The sequence below is a fragment of the Procambarus clarkii genome, chromosome 66 (assembly GCF_040958095.1).
Source record: "Procambarus clarkii isolate CNS0578487 chromosome 66, FALCON_Pclarkii_2.0, whole genome shotgun sequence".
Classification (NCBI taxonomy): Eukaryota; Metazoa; Arthropoda; class Malacostraca; order Decapoda; family Cambaridae; genus Procambarus; species Procambarus clarkii.
This window is the reverse complement of record NC_091215.1, coordinates 21014150-21032931: the sequence shown is the minus strand read 5'-3', so window position 1 is coordinate 21032931 and position 18782 is coordinate 21014150. Positions and strand designations below refer to the sequence as shown.

Sequence of the window (18782 nt, the reverse complement as noted above, 5' to 3'; positions counted from 1 at the left end):
GGCTGATTGGGTGGTTCGGGTTCATACGTTTCCTGGTTAGGCATTGGCTAGGTTAGGCATTAGGCAGTTTGCTTTATTATTATTATTATTATCATTTTTTTTTTACAAAGTGGCATATCGAGAGTGGGTGTAAATCAATGGTACAGAGATAAGGCTGACCTAAATGTACTAAAATTCCTTGATATAAATTATACTATGTTTTCTATAAGCATAGACACTTGGGCAACTGTTCTAGACTACATGAAGGGTTACATTGTTTGTGTCAAGAGGGAGCTGTGTGTTACTATATACCCCCCCCCCCCCCCCGCTCGGTGGATGATTAGTCTACTCTGAGGTGATCAAAAGCTTGCACTGGCTAACTCTGGATGCATTATGAGGATATCAAAAACATGAGAGTCGATAAGATAATTATATAATGCTCCAGGTACCTCATACCCCTGGTTGTAGGGGTCTGATGACGGGAAGTTTAATATTATCGTGAGAGAGATCACGACGTAGCTTCTGCGTCGTGAAACCTGCAGTGCCGAGGAATCTTTTTTTTCATTATTATTAACATATTTAGGTACATCTGTATTTGTGCAGCTCCGCCAGACTATGTGAAGGGAGTACAGAGTGTGCCGTGGAACTAGCTACGTGATGCTAAGAATCCCCATCACACAGGATGGTTAGTCATACAGAGGCATGTGATCAGTAGTCTGCACTGGCAGACTCTGGGTGCATTATGAGGATATCATCAACACAAGAGTGAATAAGGCAGCAGTGATACTAAAGGTCCCCATCTCGCAGGATGGTTAGTCATACAGGTCCATATGTTTAGTAGTCTGCACTGGCAAATTTTGGGAGCAACATGAGGATATCTTTAAGAACACGAGAGTGAATAAAGTAATTGCAGAGCTCCAGGTACCTCACGCCAACTGGTCTGAAAGGTCTAATAACTGGGCATTCGGTGATGTAGTGCGGGAGATCGTGCCGCAGTTCCTGCTCACAGAGTTTGCACCTGGAGTGCTCAGGATTGGGAGACCCGTCACCTGCAGCCACCTGCCACAGGTAACGGTAACCCAACCTGATCCTTGCAACCACTGTGTCGCACAGTCTAGTGGACGTTTTGTGCTGTCCATAGATGTAGGTTTCAGATCTGAACAAATCATAGCTTTTTAAACTAGTACTTTCAGGTCGTTGGGAGTCAGTAAGTTCTTTCCTATCAGATCTGAATGTTTGGACCAATACAGTTTTGACAGCAGAGATGGGGATACCTAGATCTAATTCAACTTCAAACTTGTTACACGCTAATTTTCTGCAATGTCTGTCTCATTATGATGGGTTATATTTATGTGTGAAGGTATCCATACAAAGGAGATTCGAGACCCTTTACTCTGTGCATCAATTAGGTCATTTATAATTGGGAGTATGAGGTTCTTGCTGTCGATCTTCCAAGAGAAGTTTTCGATTGCTTGAAGAGCAGACTTTGAATCGCAGAATATTATTCCTCCTCCAATATTTTTTAATGTGCTGGTTGCTATATGTAATGCTGCTAGTTCTGCTTGTGTGGAGGTCAGCCAGTTGTTTAACCTGACACTGACAGTCTTTGTGCAAATATTATTTCTTTAAAACCTACATGCCGCTGCAGTCCGTCCAGTAGAAGACTGGACTGAGCCGTCGGTGTAGACACAGTGCTCGTGAGATCTTAGACTCTCGATGGAGGAGGCAATTGTTTCAAGAGTGACAGCTTTGAGTAGAGCAAGATTTTCATTATCTTTCTTGGTGACAGGTGTGTATGATACTTGAATGGTGGGGTACAGATAAAGAGGAATATCAGAGACAGGTAGATTGCACTTAAAAGGAATGTTAAGTTTAATGAGATTGTAAGCATTGTTTCTCAGCCAATTATCATAAAAGGAATGAGTTGGTATGTCGGAACCAGTCAAAAGGGTGTTAACAGCCCTAAATAATTTGTCTCTGAGCAATGCAGATGTAGGATCTCTCATGACTTTAAGGCAAAAAGTAGTGTTAACTTGCATTATTCTCTCTAGTATGGTTGGAAGCTTCAGTTCTTCCCTCATGTTGATGATTCTTGTGCATCTTGGGGCACCAAGAATTATCCTCATGGCCTCATTCTGTACTACTTCAAGTTTGTCCAACACAGAGGAGGGGAAATTAAGTGCAGAGCATTATAATCAACGAGAGATCTAACAAACATCATATAGAATAGTCTAGCATATTTAATATTGATACCAATATTCTTACCAGTAAGTGTTCTCAATGGTTTTAGTCTTTCTTTTAACCTACGGTTAGATCATTTACAATGTCACTGTTAATACCAACTCCAAGGTATTTGTGCTGCCCACACGTTTCAATGTTCGGGTTGTTGACCTTGAAAGCTATAGGGGTTTGCCCAGCATATGGCCCCAACTCTATGGAACAGTCACGCCACATTTCACTATATTCGCTATATATTTATACATGAGCCAGCCTCGTCACTAGCCATGGCGGGGGCTGAGAGTCAGTGGCGTGTGATCACTCACCTCATTCGTCCTGAACATTTCGTACATGAGGTATTTGAACTGAACTATCTTGGTATTATTGGCTTCGGCTTCGGTGAGTTTGAAGCTGTTGTTGTAACTTGTTCCTGTTACGTTGATCATCATCAAGTGGTCCAGTATAACGTCCTTCAACTTGTTCAGTAATTTGTCTAAATGAGGTCAGGCCCGTTATGTCTTATTAGCAGAGCTGTTAGTCCTCTGACCATAAGCCTAATCTGGTATGTTGACTAAATTTTATAACGATTTTTCACATGTGACCATGTATTTTCGTAAGTAAAAGCTCTATGCTTCGATACAGTATTTACTTGAAAAGATCTGAATTTACCTGAGGGCCACCATCTCTCTAGTGGCCTCAACGGGGACAGGACGCCAGCGGCTTGTTAGATATAGTCCAAGATACAATATGACTATTTAGCGGGATGGCCATTTTCTTTTCCTTAACGTCAATGGTTCATATTGGATTATCCTAATGGTTTGGGTGAGATTCTTTATTTTTTGTTTACAATTTCAACCTGGACAACAGATTTCAATGCCTTACTCCCTGGTTATTTTCTTTGTCAACATATTTCAAGACCTTGTCGGCAGCATTGCAGACGCGATGTATTGAAACTGAAATACGTTTATTGAGGTATAAATACACACAAAATGTTGGTTTACGGCGTTATTAATGTCTTTGATGTATCTTAAAAAGAGACTTAGCCCTAAAATCTATCCTTGAGGAAATCTGCATTCTCTATGAACGGCTTCTTTAAAATTCAAAGAACGATTTATCACTTAAAATCCAAATCTTTACCAAAGATGTTGATAACAAAAATGGTATCCATGCATCCCTATAAGAAGCATCAGTATCAATTTCCAAAAACAAATATTGGACATACTATGGCCTGGTGACAAGGGTGGGGGCCCTGGTGACAAGGGTGGGGGGCCCTGGTGACAAGGGTGGGGGCCCTGGTGACAAGGGTGGGGGGCCCTGGTGACAAGGGTGGGGGCCCTGGTGACAAGGGTGGGGGGCCCTGGTGACAAGGGTGGGGGCCCTGGTGACAAGGGTGGGGGGCCCTGGTGACAAGGGTGGGGGGCCCTGGTGACAAGGGTGGGGGGCCCTGGTGACAAGGGTGCGGGGCCTGGTGACAAGGGTGCGGGGCCTGGTGACAAGGGTGCGGGGCCTGGTGACAAGGGTGCGGGGCCTGGTGAAAAGGGTGCGGGGCCTGGTGACAAGGGTGGGGGCCCTGGTGACAAGGGTGCGGGGCCTGGTGACAAGGGTGGGGGGCCCTGGTGACAAGGGTGGTCCCTCAAGGGTCAGTCCTGGGATCCTTCCTGTTTCTTAAATTCGTGATCTATCTTTCTCAGGGTGTGGGTGGGAAGAACAGAATTATTTAGGTAAGTATTTAGGATGATAAAAAGGGAATGAGAAAGATACAAACAGATGACGAATGCAAGAAACTACAGACTTGAAATGCGAGAACGAGTGGCTGCTGGAGTTCAATCCTAGCAACTGTAAAGTAATGCAGATAGACATGGTAACATAGAAAGTCCGGAATTTATAAGAAATGGAAGAGAAACTTCTCCAGGAATCGTATAAAGTCATGGAGCAGGCTTAACTATCTCCTGAAGTAGAGAGAGCCAGGATATCACCAGCGGGAAAGAAACGGATATCATTTAAACTGTAGTACAGCATTCCGAACAAGGAATATTTCAGAACGGTTTTCACCACAATTTGGAACAATTCAATTCAACTCAAAACACACACTCGCTTCATCAGGGGCACGAATAAGATGAAAAAGCGAACACTCACTTCATCATCACTCATAAGATTCTTGAGGTTATCTTGAGATGATTTCGGGGCTTTAGCGTCCCCGCGGCCCGGTCCTCGACCAGGCCTCCACCCCCAGGAAGCAGCCCGTGACAGCTGACTAACACCCAGGTACCTATTTTACTGCTAGGTAACAGGGGCATAGGGTGAAAGAAACTGCCCATTGTTCCTCGATTTTTTTTTCTTTTTTTGATTTTTTTTTTCTTTCGAAAAAAATTGTTTCACGAAAAAAAAATGAGAAAAATTCTAGGAGCTAGCAACTGAATAGTCCGAGAACTTACTCTAAGGGTCAGATATATTCTACCAGGAAAACAAAAACTGAACCTCACCTCACTATAGGAGTAAAGAAACATTGGAGACACTTCCACAATATACAAAATTTGTCCGTCTATCACCAGTTTTGAAAATATAATTAACGTGCGAGGTATCAGATGAAAACTTGATACTCAAATGGATCAAAGGGACATTAAAATGAGTTTTAAACATGAAGGTAGTGAAGGCGTGGAATGAAATGTAAATAGTGGGGACACATTTCATACAGGGATTTAAAAGTTTATACACTATAATCTATGAGTTTAAAAACCAATTTTCCCATTGATATATACGAAAGTGCGTGTGCATATGCTGGCCTGTATGTCGTTTTTAAAATAGATTTCCCGACCACTCTCTCGCGACACTGATCACCGGATAGAACTGCTGTAGCAACAGAATAAAAAATTTAATATCGGAGAATGGTATCTGCCAAGGGTTGATGCCCAGTCGCGTTGGTGACGTGAGCTCGCTCTCTCTCTCTCTCTCTCTCTTAGTGTCAGAACTTTTTTAGTGTCAGAGTAGTTAACGAATGCATTAGGCAGTGATGTGGTGGAGGCTGACTCCATACATAGTTTCAAATGCAGATATGATAGAGCCCAACAGGCTCAAGAATCTGTACACCAGTTGGTGAGAGGCGGGACAAAAGAGCCGAAGCTCAACCCCCGCAAGCACAATTAGGCGAGTACAATTAGTGCAATTAGGCAAGTACACACACACACAAACACACACACCCACACACACACACACACACACACACACACACACACACACACACACGCGCGCGCGCGAGCACAACAGACAGGGATTGCATGGTGTAGCAGAATCAATATGGCAGAATCGAGACAGATGAGTACATGAAAACATCCAGTTATGACAGTCTGAAATCGACATAAAGTTGGCACAAGAGCACCTGAAGGTTCGCAGCCATACAACGACATGGTGAATCATGAAATAAACAAAGAAAATATAAAGAGCATACACCAAAGAAACAGTGTCTGATTTACTCATAGCAAGATTTAATAAAGTGTTTACAAAATAGCATAACAGCCTGAACGGCAATCAGAGGCAAGATAATCTGGATAAGCACTACCAGAATAAAATGAGGAAACAGAAGAACTGTGACAAACTTATCAGGCCCCGCTCTTGGTCCACCCCGAGTGTTGAGTGAGGCAGGTGCTGAGCTGTGGGATCCCTGCACCATGGTATTCATCGTGTTGATAAGGAAAAGGAAGCTCTCAAATGTGTGAAGATATCCAATGTATCGTTTACATGCAGGCGAGGAGTCACAATAACGTGGCTGAAGTATGCTGACCAGACCACACACTAGAAAGTGAAGGGACGACGACGACGTTTCGGTCCGTCCTGGACCATTCTCAAGTCGATTCAGAATAGTCCAGGACGGACCGAAACATCATCGTCTCTTCACTTTCTATCGTTTACATGTAAGGGGAGAACCAAAAACACGAACTACAACAGCGGTCCACTAACAGGCGTTCCCTACAAAGACGAAGAGTTTATGTTTAGGAAGAGATCAGTAAACTACCTGAAGATGTTGAACTTTGTCGCCAGACACAACATAGATTAAGTGAACTGACGTCCTCCTTAAGAAACCAGCTGGAATTTTACAAGGTCTGTCATCTCCACTGCTTATGTCGACTGTAGTCAAGAGATTCATCACGTCGTGTTGAACGTTAAGTGGGACTCCTGTGCTGGTGGGCCAAGACCAAGAACTCTAGAGAAGTCATAACAAAGATGAGTCCTAAAGACGCCTTGTACTGACAAGGCTCAACTCAATACGAAAGGAATCTTGTACATCGTGCAATGATAAATTCCGTTGAACTGTGTGTGTGTTTTACCTTGGAAATACACGCGGAGAAGGAATTGTATTGACACTGAGCATCAAATTAATCAACGAGCGTACTGATGAGTCTGCAGTAAAGGATTATAACACAGGCAATGAGGAAGAGTTAAGTAAAGGTCTAGATGCAGCAGTAAACATTATATTTACCCAAATTATTTACTGCAATAAAATATTTGGAAACGAAAGTAATAACTCGTAGTTGATGTTGTTCTCGCCTGAAGGTTATGTTACACTCAACACTAATTGGTTGACACTTAACAATGGTGTGTGTCTGGAGACACTTCAACACACGGCTCATGGACACACACACACACACACACAAACACACACACACACACACACACACACACACACACACACACACACGAAAATATGGGAAGCACAATACAATATGTGAACACTAGAAGGTCTATGTCTCTCAAGCAAATACATGTATATGTAATACACTCAACCTCAGTGGCTTATATTGGTACACTAGTGAGACATATCTGTCATTGAAACGTCTATCAAGATGACTAGGGACGTTTTCTGTAGCTGCTTCTACACAAATAACTAGGCCCACGACCTGCCGTGTCACAACTGAAGCTAGCTACCGTATTAGTAGGGACAACCATAGTAGCGTTATCTTGAGGTTATCTTGAGATGATTTCGAGGGTTAGCATCCCCGCGGCCTGGTCGTCGACCAGGCCTCCTTTTTGTTACACATCCCCAGGAAGCAGCCCGTAGCAGCTGTCTACTTCCAGATACCTATTTACTGCAAGGTAAACTGGGGGCATCAGGATGAAAGAAACTGCCAATTTGTTTCCGCCTCTGCTGGGAATCTAACCCGGAACCTTAGGACTACGAATCCCGAGCGCTGGCTACTCAGCTGTCAGGCCCCAGCGTGTTACGATACCTGATCAGAATATGGTGGTAACTGACTTATAAGCCGTGGCCAAAGCCGGACCCGACTTGGCCGACTGCGGCACAAACTACTCCGTTATGGCCCTCAAGAAGGCAGTACCCCTCCGTCATCTGGACAAGGAAGTGTGACATCCGTCGAGGGCGCAATGTGTGGTCTTAGCAAAGTGTCGGTGGAAACATAACTTCTTGTCAGATGGGGGTCGTATTATGCAAATGAGGCTGGCTGAAGATGATCGCTATCTTTCTCACGCTGTAGCCCATTTACGAGCGACTCTGAGTCGCTCGTAAATGCGGTCTGCATTTACGAAAATGCGTAAATAAGGTCTGAGACCTTATTGATAACTCTTCATAAGATATTTATTAAATGAGAATTAATAAACACCTACGTTATCTTCATTAAAGGCGTCTGTGTCTAGTGTTGTTCCATATCTTTATTATATTGTGTGAGGCACCACTAGTGAGGGACCCGACCAGTCCCTTACACACACAAGTTGATGAGAAGAGTTGTGACAGATGAGGATTGCAGGATCCTCCAAGAGAACCTGAACAGGTTGCTGAGATGGTCAGAGTGATGGCTACTGGAGTTCAACACGAGCAAATGTAAAGTTATGGAAATGAGACTAGGAGATAGGAGACCAAAGGGACATTACACAATGAAGGGGAACGGCCTACCTGTGACGACGCGAGAAAGAGACCTGGGCGTGGACGTAACACCTAATCTAATTCCTGAAGCACATATAAATAGGATAACGACAGCAGCGTACTCTACACTGGCAAAAGTTAGAACATCTTTCAGAAACCTAAGAAGGCATTTAAGGCGCTTTACACTGCCTACGTGAGGCCAGTCTCAGAGTATGCCGCCTCATCATGGAGTCCCCATCTGAAGAAGCATATAAGGAAACTGTAAAAGGTTCAGAGGTTTGCAACGAGACTCGTCCCAGAGTTACGAGGGATGGGGGTATGAGGAGCGCCTGAGGGAACTGTGCCTTACGGCACTAGAAAAAAGAAGGGAGACGGGGGACATGATCGGAACGTATAAAATACTCAGGGGATTGACAGAGTGGAAACAGACGAAATGTTCACACGGAATAGTAACAGAACGAGGGGACATGGGTGGTACCTGGAAACTCAGATGAGTCACAGAGATGTTAGGAAGTTTTCTTTTAGCGTGAGAGTAGTGGGAAAATGGAATGCACTTAAGGAGCAGGTTGGGGAAGCAAATACTATTCATAATTTTAAAACTAGGCATGATAGGGAAATAGGACCGGAGTCATTGCTGTTAACAACTGATGCTCGAAAGGCGGGATCCAAGAGTCAATGTTCGATCCTGCAGACACAACTAGGCGAGTACACACACAGCTTTTAAAGTCTCCCCTAAACACGTATATACTTGACGTATCCAAGCTCTGGTCTACAGGACCTTCCTGTATGGGCTTACAACACTAATGATCTTCCCGAGACTTGTGTACCCAGTCTCAGGCTCGGGTTCCAGCTTTCGAACACTTGACACCAATCTCACTAGAGCCAATGGGGAAGTACGAGACAAGATGCCTGTCCTATTATCTTGAGGTTATCTTGAGATGATTTCGGGGCTTTAGTGTCCCCGTGGCCCGGTCCTCGACCAGGCCTCCACCCCCAGGAAGCAGCCCGTGACAGCTGACTAACACCCAGGTACCTATTTACTGCTAGGTAACAGGGGCATTCAGGGTGAAAGAAACTTTGCCCATTTGTTTCTGCCTCGTGCGGGAATCGAACCCGCGCCACAGAATTACGAGTCCTGCGCGCTATCCACCAGGCTACGAGGCCCCGTATTAGGTGTTTCTGATCCGACTGCACGAAACATCTTGAAATTAACGAAGCACTTATATATTCTCTACTAAAAAAGTATTTTTTTTAACATAATAAAACCAGTGAATGGCAGCAGTGATAGTTTTCATATAGTTGGAGTTGAAAACTCCAACTATATGAAAACTTCATTCACATATATGCATGGGGACCATTCAAGCTTGTTCGCATTTGTGTTGCTCATGTGGCCCCATAAAAATGAGGTGATTTGATGAAAAGCTATGCCCAAGATTACCATCAAAGTGCAGTCAGGGTGGTGGTTCAAATAGCCTCGGCTATCACCACTTTTTGTACAGTCACTGATGGTCGAGTGGTTTAAGGCACCGTGACACCAGTTGCAATGTGCTCCTGGCGCTCCTATATTATTATCATATATATATATATATATATATATATATGCGAACAAGCCTGAATGGTCCCCAGGACATATGCAACTGAAAACTCACACCCCAGAAGTGACTCGAACCCATACTCCCAGAAGCAACGCAACTGGTATGTACAAGACGCCTTAATCCACTTGACCATCACGACCGGACATAATGAGGTGATAGCCGAGGCTATATGAACCACCCCACCGCCGGCACTCGGATAGTTATCTTGGGCATAGCATTTTACCAAATCACCTCATTCTTTGGGGCACACGTGAGGAACACAAATGCGAACAAGCCTGAATGGTCCCCAGGACATATGCAACTGAAAACTCACACCCCAGAAGTGACTCGAACCCATACTCCCAGAAGCAACGCAACTGGTATGTACAAGACGCCTTAATCCACTTGACCATCACGACCGGACATAATGAGGTGATAGCCGAGGCTATATGAACCACCCCACCGCCGGCACTCGGATAGTTATCTTGGGCATAGCATTTTACCAAATCACCTCATTCTTTGGGGCACACGTGAGGAACACAAATGCGAACAAGCCTGAATGGTCCCCAGGACATATGCAACTGAAAACTCACACCCCAGAAGTGACTCGAACCCATACTCCCAGAAGCAACGCAACTGGTATGTACAAGACGCCTTAATCCACTTGACCATCACGACCGGACATAATGAGGTGATAGCCGAGGCTATATGAACCACCCCACCGCCGGCACTCGGATAGTTATCTTGGGCATAGCATTTTACCAAATCACCTCATTCTTTGGGGCACACGTGAGGAACACAAATGCGAACAAGCCTGAATGGTCCCCAGGACATATGCAACTGAAAACTCACACCCCAGAAGTGACTCGAACCCATACTCCCAGAAGCAACGCAACTGGTATGTACAAGACGCCTTAATCCACTTGACCATCACGACCGACCGGAGTTTTCAGTTGCATATGTCCTGGGGACCATTCAGGCTTGTTCGCATTTGTGTTCCTCACGTGTGCCCCAAAGAATGAGGTGATTTGGTAAAATGCTATGCCCAAGATAACTATCCGAGTGCCGGCGGTGGGGTGGTTCATATAGCCTCGGCTATCACCTCATTATGTCCGGTCGTGATGGTCAAGTGGATTAAGGCGTCTTGTACATACCAGTTGCGTTGCTTCTGGGAGTATGGGTTCGAGTCACTTCTGGGGTGTGAGTTTTCAGTTGCATATGTCCTGGGGACCATTCAGGCTTGTTCGCATTTGTGTTCCTCACGTGTGCCCCAAAGAATGAGGTGATTTGGTAAAATGCTATGCCCAAGATAACTATCCGAGTGCCGGCGGTGGGGTGGTTCATATAGCCTCGGCTATCACCTCATTATGTCCGGTCGTGATGGTCAAGTGGATTAAGGCGTCTTGTACATACCAGTTGCGTTGCTTCTGGGAGTATGGGTTCGAGTCACTTCTGGGGTGTGAGTTTTCAGTTGCATATGTCCTGGGGACCATTCAGGCTTGTTCGCATTTGTGTTCCTCACGTGTGCCCCAAAGAATGAGGTGATTTGGTAAAATGCTATGCCCAAGATAACTATCCGAGTGCCGGCGGTGGGGTGGTTCATATAGCCTCGGCTATCACCTCATTATGTCCGGTCGTGATGGTCAAGTGGATTAAGGCGTCTTGTACATACCAGTTGCGTTGCTTCTGGGAGTATGGGTTCGAGTCACTTCTGGGGTGTGAGTTTTCAGTTGCATATGTCCTGGGGACCATTCAGGCTTGTTCGCATTTGTGTTCCTCACGTGTGCCCCAAAGAATGAGGTGATTTGGTAAAATGCTATGCCCAAGATAACTATCCGAGTGCCGGCGGTGGGGTGGTTCATATAGCCTCGGCTATCACCTCATTATGTCCGGTCGTGATGGTCAAGTGGATTAAGGCGTCTTGTACATACCAGTTGCGTTGCTTCTGGGAGTATGGGTTCGAGTCACTTCTGGGGTGTGAGTTTTCAGTTGCATATGTCCTGGGGACCATTCAGGCTTGTTCGCATTTGTGTTCCTCACGTGTGCCCCAAAGAATGAGGTGATTTGGTAAAATGCTATGCCCAAGATAACTATCCGAGTGCCGGCGGTGGGGTGGTTCATATAGCCTCGGCTATCACCTCATTATGTCCGGTCGTGATGGTCAAGTGGATTAAGGCGTCTTGTACATACCAGTTGCGTTGCTTCTGGGAGTATGGGTTCGAGTCACTTCTGGGGTGTGAGTTTTCAGTTATATATATATATATATATATATATATATATATATATATATATATATATGTATATCTGAAAACTCACACCCCAGAGTTTTCAGTTGCATATTGTCCTGGGGACCATTCAGGCTTGTTCACACACACACATATATATATATATATATATATATATATATATATATATATATATATATATATATATATATATATATATATATATATATATATTAGTATATTTTGGTAGCAGTCTTTCCTGTAGACATATATTATTAAATATAACCGAAAAAGTAAGATTAATAATTCTAACACGAATTTTCTCAATCTTTCGTACATTACGCTTCACTGTTGGAGGTAAATCAAAAATCACTTCTCCAAAATTCATTTTTATTTCTAGTCTGACGCGACACGGGCGCGTTTCGTAAAACTTATTACATTTTCAAAGACTTCACAAATACACAACTGATTAGAACGTATCTCTGATTTTATATCTACATTTGAGTGAGGTGGGAAAGGTGATGTGGCATTAACACAAGACAGAACAGGAGGGGATATTAATAGGGTATTTAAAAGTATCAACACAAGACAGAACAGAAACAATGGGTATTGAATAGAAGTGTTTGTAGAAAGCCTATTGGTCCATAATTCTTGATGCTTCTATATTGGAGCGGAGTCTTGAGGTGGGTAGAATATAGTTGTGCAATAATTGGCTGTTGATTGCTGGTGTTGACTTCTTGATGTGTAGTGCCTCGCAAACGTCAAGCCGCCTGCTATCGCTGTATCTATCGATGATTTCTGTGTTGTTTACTAGGATTTCTCTGGCGATGGTTTGGTTATGGGAAGAGATTATATGTTCCTTAATGGAGCCCTGTTGCTTATGCATCGTTAAACGCCTAGAAAGAGATGTTGTTGTCTTGCCTATATACTGGGTTTTTTGGAGCTTACAGTCCCCAAGTGGGCATTTGAAGGCATAGACGACATTAGTCTCTTTTAAAGCGTTCTGTTTTGTGTCTGGAGAGTTTCTCATGAGTAGGCTGGCCGTTTTTCTGGTTTTATAGTAAATCGTCAGTTGTATCCTCTGATTTTTGTCTGTAGGGATAACGTTTCTATTAACAATATCTTTCAGGACCCTTTCCTCCGTTTTATGAGCTGTGGAAAAGAAGTTCCTGTAAAATAGTCTAATAGGGGGTATAGGTGTTGTGTTAGTTGTCTCTTCAGAGGTTGCATGGCTTTTCACTTTCCTTCTTATGATGTCTTCGATGAAACCATTGGAGAAGCCGTTATTGACTAGGACCTGCCTTACCCTACAGAGTTCTTCGTCGACTTGCTTCCATTCTGAGCTGTGGCTGAGAGCACGGTCGACGTATGCGTTAACAACACTCCTCATGTACCTGTCAGGGCAGTCGCTGTTGGCATTTAGGCACATTCCTATGTTTGTTTCCTTAGTGTAGACTGCAGTGTGGAAACCTCCGCCCTTTTCCATGACTGTTACATCTAGAAAAGGCAGCTTCCCATCCTTTTCCGTCTCGTAAGTGAAACGCAGCACGGAACTCTGCTCAAATGCCTCCTTCAGCTTCTGCAGATGTCTGACATCAGGTACCTGTGTAAAAATGTCGTCAACATACCTGCAGTATATGGCCGGTTTCAAGTTCATGTCGACTAAGACTTTTTGCTCGATGGTACCCATGTAGAAGTTTGCAAACAGGACACCTAGGGGAGAACCCATGGCGACCCCATCTACTTGCTTATACATGTGCCCATCCGGGCTCAAGAAGGGTGCCTCTTTAGTACAAGCTTGGAGTAGTTTCCTCAGAATACTTTCTGGCATGTCAAGAGGAGTACAGGCTGGATCACGATACACTCTGTCGGCTATCATTCCGATTGTCTCGTCCACAGGTACGTTGGTAAACAGCGATTCTACGTCCAACGAGGCTCTTATCCCTGTGGCCCGTGTGCCCCGCAGTAAGTCCACAAATTCCTTTGGAGACTTCAGGCTGAAGGCGCGAGGAACATAAGGAGTCAGCAGGCCGTTGAGTCGCTTTGCCAGTCTGTACGTGGGTGTGGGTATCTGGCTAATGATTGGCCGAAGTGGGTTTCCAGGCTTGTGCGTCTTGACATTTCCATACGCATATCCAGGTTTATATTCCCCAATGATCTTTGGCAGGTGGAGTCCGGATTTCTTGGCGTTTACAGTTTCGATCAGTTTGTTGACCTTTGTTTTTAATTCGGCTGTAGTGTCCTTCGTTACCCTTTGGAACTTAGTTTGGTCAGAGAGTATGATGTTCATTTTCGCCAGATATTCGTCTTTTTTAAGAATGACATATATTGGCGACTTGTCACCTCTCCTGACAACTATCTCCTTGTTCTCACGAAGGCTTTTAGCTGCCGCTTTAAGCTCGGGGGACAGTATGGTGCTTCTGTAGTTGCCTCGATTCTTTCCTCCTTCTGCAATAAGTTCTGCTTGTAAGGTATCTTTGGTAGTGACCTTCTTTTGTGTCTCGAGGTCGAATATGTCGTCCAACAGAATTTCCAACTCTACTTTCCGGGCCATTTCACTCGGTCTGGACATAACATGACAGTTTATGCCCAGATTTAGGAGAGTGACTTGGTCCTCAGTGAGGTTAATTCCTGCAAGGTTCAGGAAGCCATCTCTTGGTCGTGGAATTGCCATAGGTCCTCCATATAATGTTGTTAGTTTCTTGATAATCCTTGTTTCAGTGCTGAGGTGATGTTGGTCTGTGAGGATGTCGAGGTGTTGTTCAATGCGGGTACGGATACTATGGTCGATGTTGCTATTTCTCCACTCGTTTGTAGCATGAAGTAGTTGCGTTTTGTTGTCTTTGATTTCATTCATATATATATATATATATATATATATATATATATATATATAAATATATATTATATATATATATATAATATATATATAATATATATATATATATATATATATATATATATATATAATATATATAATATATATATATATATATATATATATATATATATATATATAATATATATATAATATATATATATATATATATATATATAATATATATAATATATATATATATATATATATATATATATATATATATATATATATATATATATAATATATATATAATATATATATATATATATATATATATATATATATATATATATATATATATATATATATATATATATATATATATATATATATATTTAAAATGTGTGTGTAAATAGCAAAGAAATTAATACGTGATGAACAATGTGACACTGTCAGATCACGAGGGAAGGATTAAGACAGGAATGTCCTTAAGTACTGTCGTATTTAATAACATAACTTCAGAAGTATCCTTCTTTAGATATATTATTAAATATGAAAATATTTCAGGAAATTCCTGTCATAATCCTTCCTTCGTGATCTTGTGAACAGGAGACCCCCACAATGGGGGGTCTCTGACCAGGGAATGGCCGCTGGTGTCTCACAATATATAATATGAACTATATCTATATCAATACATTACGAGTTTATCTTTCCAATAGTGTAAGATTGAACACTAAATCTGTATAATTAAGATCCTCTCATCAAATGTCATAAGTTTATCATCAATCCTGGAATTGAACAAATTAATTTTAGTCAAGTTTGTCTTGTTAAGTCCTACCAACCTCTGGAGGGTTGCTAAGGCCACACAAGTGACCGCTAAAAATACTCCAAGTATACTGTATACCGAGACATGGTCCAGAACTGAATTAAAGTTGATGTGTGTATGTATCCCTGTATACATGACACATCTTACTACATCACCAGCACATTCCTGGTGGACAGTGGTAGTCATCCAGAATGAACTTTCACGTTTAAATTCGTTGTTGTATATTTAACAAGTTTTTTTGTTTTTTTTAATAAAAATGATTATTATTTCCTGAGAGACAATTACACAAATGCGTTCATGTCGGGCGCTGTTCTTTATGGACGTATCCAGAGGTCACGTTTGTGGTTATTGTCTACAGTGGGAGAGAGGGTGTGGCTTCCAGCACACACCGTGGGAGAGGGTGTGGCTTTCAGGATTCAATTCTGAATAGCGAAGTCAGGTCACATCCTTAAGGTCACGGGTTCAATTCCCGCGGCAAGACATGGACATTTCTTTTCATCTAATGCATCTGTTCACCTGACTTTAATAATCACCCTGGAGTGATCATCCTCGACCCCACAAGGGAGGTCCTCCTCGACCCCACAAGGGAGGTCCTCCTCGACCCCACAAGGGAGGTCCTCCTCGACCCCACAAGGGAGGTCCTCCTCGACCCCACAAGGGAGGTCGTCCTCGACCCCACAAGGGAGGTCGTCCTCGACCCCACAAGGGAGGTCGTCCTCGACCCCACAAGGGAGGTCGTCCTCGACCCCACAAGGGAGGTCGTCCTCGACCCCACAAGGGAGGTCGTCCTCGACCCCACAAGGGAGGTCGTCCTCGACCCCACAAGGGAGGTCGTCCTCGACCCCACAAGGGAGGTCGTCCTCGACCCCACAAGGGAGGTCTTCCTCGACCCCACAAGGGAGGTCTTCCTCGGACCCACAAGGGAGGTCTTCCTCGGACCCACAAGGGAGGTCTTCCTCGGACCCACAAGGGAGGTCTTCCTCGGACCCACAAGGGAGGTCGTCCTCGGACCCACAAGGGAGGTCGTCCTCGGACCCACAAGGGAGGTCGTCCTCGACCCCACAAGGGAGGTCTTCCTCGGACCCACAAGGGAGGTCTTCCTCGGACCCACAAGGGAGGTCGTCCTCGACCCCACAAGGGAGGTCGTCCTCGACCCCACAAGGGAGGTCGTCCTCGACCCCACAAGGGAGGTCGTCCTCGACCCCACAAGGGAGGTCGTCCTCGACCCCACAAGGGAGGTCGTCCTCGACCCCACAAGGGAGGTCGTCCTCGACCCCACAAGGGAGGTCGTCCTCGACCCCACAAGGGAGGTCGTCCTCGACCCCACAAGGGAGGTCGTCCTCGACCCCACAAGGGAGGTCGTCCTCGACCCCACAAGGGAGGTCGTCCTCGACCCCACAAGGGAGGTCGTCCTCGACCCCACAAGGGAGGTCGTCCTCGACCCCACAAGGGAGGTCGTCCTCGACCCCACAAGGGAGGTCGTCCTCGACCCCACAAGGGAGGTCGTCCTCGACCCCACAAGGGAGGTCGTCCTCGACCCCACAAGGGAGGTCGTCCTCGACCCCACAAGGGAGGTCTTCCTCGGACCCACAAGGGAGGTCGTCCTCGACCCCACAAGGGAGGTCTTCCTCGGACCCACAAGGGAGGTCGTCCTTGACCGACAAGGGAGGTCATCCTTGACCCACAAGGGAGGTCATCCTTGACCCACAAGGGAGGTCATCCTTGACTACAAGAGGTCATCCTTGACCCCACAAGGGAGGTCATCCTTGACCCCACAATGGAGGTCATCCTTGACCCACAAGGTAGGTCAGCCTTGACTACAAGGGAGGTCAGCCTTGACCCACAAGGGAGGTCAGCCTTGACTAACAATAACTATTGGTCCTGGCCAGAAACAGAGGTGACGGACATGCCAGTAAGTAGCAGGACAAGACCAATGGGAGCCTGGCCGACCACTGCTCACCAGTATTTACCCAGATCTTTCCTAAATCTAAACTTATCCAATTTATACCCATTGTTTCGTGTTCTGTCTTGTGTTGATACTTTTAATACCCTATAAATATCCCCTTTGTTATGCCCATTTATCCACTTATACACCTCTATCATGTCATCCCTGATAGATTTCATGCGGCACACCAACCCCTACAGCCTGCTGAACCCACCTTAACCGGCTTGTCGGTTCCTCTCGCAGCAGAAGACTAGAGCTTTCTGTGCCACCACACAAAATAACTCTTCTCAACCCAGTGACATTCTTTATTAAAACTTTGCTCAGTTGGGGGTCTTCTGTTACGACCTCAGCTCCTCCTGAGAGACTTTAGACTTCCTTAGTGGTGCCCTAGACACTCAAAAATACTCCTCCTTGCTGTACACTGTTGGTACCTTCACCGTGGGCGCTGGCTACTCTTCCGCTTCAACAGTACTGATGTCTGGGTGTACACTCACTTCAACAGTACTGATATCTGGGTGTACACTCACTTCAACAGGACTGATGTCTGGGTGTACACTCACTTCAACAGGACTGATGTCTGGGTGTACACTCACTTCAACAGGACTGATGTCTGGGAGGTACACTCACTTTAACAGGACTGATGTCTGGGAGGTACACTCACTTCAACAGGACTGATGTTTGGGTGTACATTCACTTCAACAGGACTGATATCTGGGGGATACATTCACTTCAACAGGACTGATGTCTGGGGATACATTCACTTCAACAGGACTGATGTCTGGGGGTACACTCACTTCAACTGGACTGATGTCTGGGGATACATTCACTTCAACAGGACTGATGTCTGGGGGTACACTCACTTCAACAGGACTGATGTTTGGATGTACACTCACTTCAACAGGACTGATGTTTGGGTGTACATTCACTTCAACAGGACTGATATCTGGGGGATACATTCACTTCAACAGGACTGAAGTCTGGGGGTACACTCACTTCAACAGGACTGATATCTGGGGGATACATTCACTTCAACAGAACTGATGTCTGGGGGTACACTCACCGAATGACCTCCTGTGACGCCAAAGACTAGCTCAGGAAAATGATAGCATCTTCCCATCCTCCCCAGAATAATATGATTATATATACACGGTCCTATCCACTCACGGTCCTATCCCCACACGGTCAGGAAAAATAGGTCAAGACCGGAGTAATGAAACTTGCTTGGATACATAAATTAATTTGGTAAACTCGATAAAAAATTGGCACATACGAATGTTGAATATACAGCCTCGCAAAATACAAAAGGAAATAGTTCAGAAGTAT

General features: G+C 44.6%; 2 protein-coding genes across 2 annotated transcripts in view; one reads left to right on the top strand and one right to left on the bottom strand.

Moving 5' to 3' along the window:
• LOC138355250 (uncharacterized) overlaps positions 1-2433 on the bottom strand; it is an 8182-nt gene extending 5749 nt beyond the window's left edge. Inside the window, exon 1 of the mRNA XM_069310113.1 lies at positions 2319-2433. Within this exon, the coding sequence (XP_069166214.1) occupies positions 2319-2433 (115 nt within the window). The remainder of the gene's footprint in view (positions 1-2318) is intronic.
• A 50-nt stretch (positions 2434-2483) lies between these two features.
• LOC138355249 (uncharacterized) lies at positions 2484-17217 on the top strand. Its single transcript, XM_069310112.1, has 2 exons — positions 2484-2595; positions 16055-17217. The coding sequence occupies exons 1-2, from the start codon at positions 2484-2486 to the stop codon at positions 17215-17217; spliced, it is 1275 nt and encodes a 424-aa protein (XP_069166213.1).
• The last annotated feature ends 1565 nt before the right edge of the window (positions 17218-18782 follow it).

Excerpts from the sequence above, each read along its gene's own strand:
- LOC138355249 (XM_069310112.1), top strand. The coding sequence starts at position 2,484 with ATGGCGGGGGCTGAGAGTCAGTGGCGTGTGATCACTCACCTCATTCGT. Across the intron at positions 2,596-16,054 it reads TATTATTGGCTTCGGCTTCG|TGATCATCCTCGACCCCACA; the intron begins GTGAGTTTGAAG and ends ATCACCCTGGAG.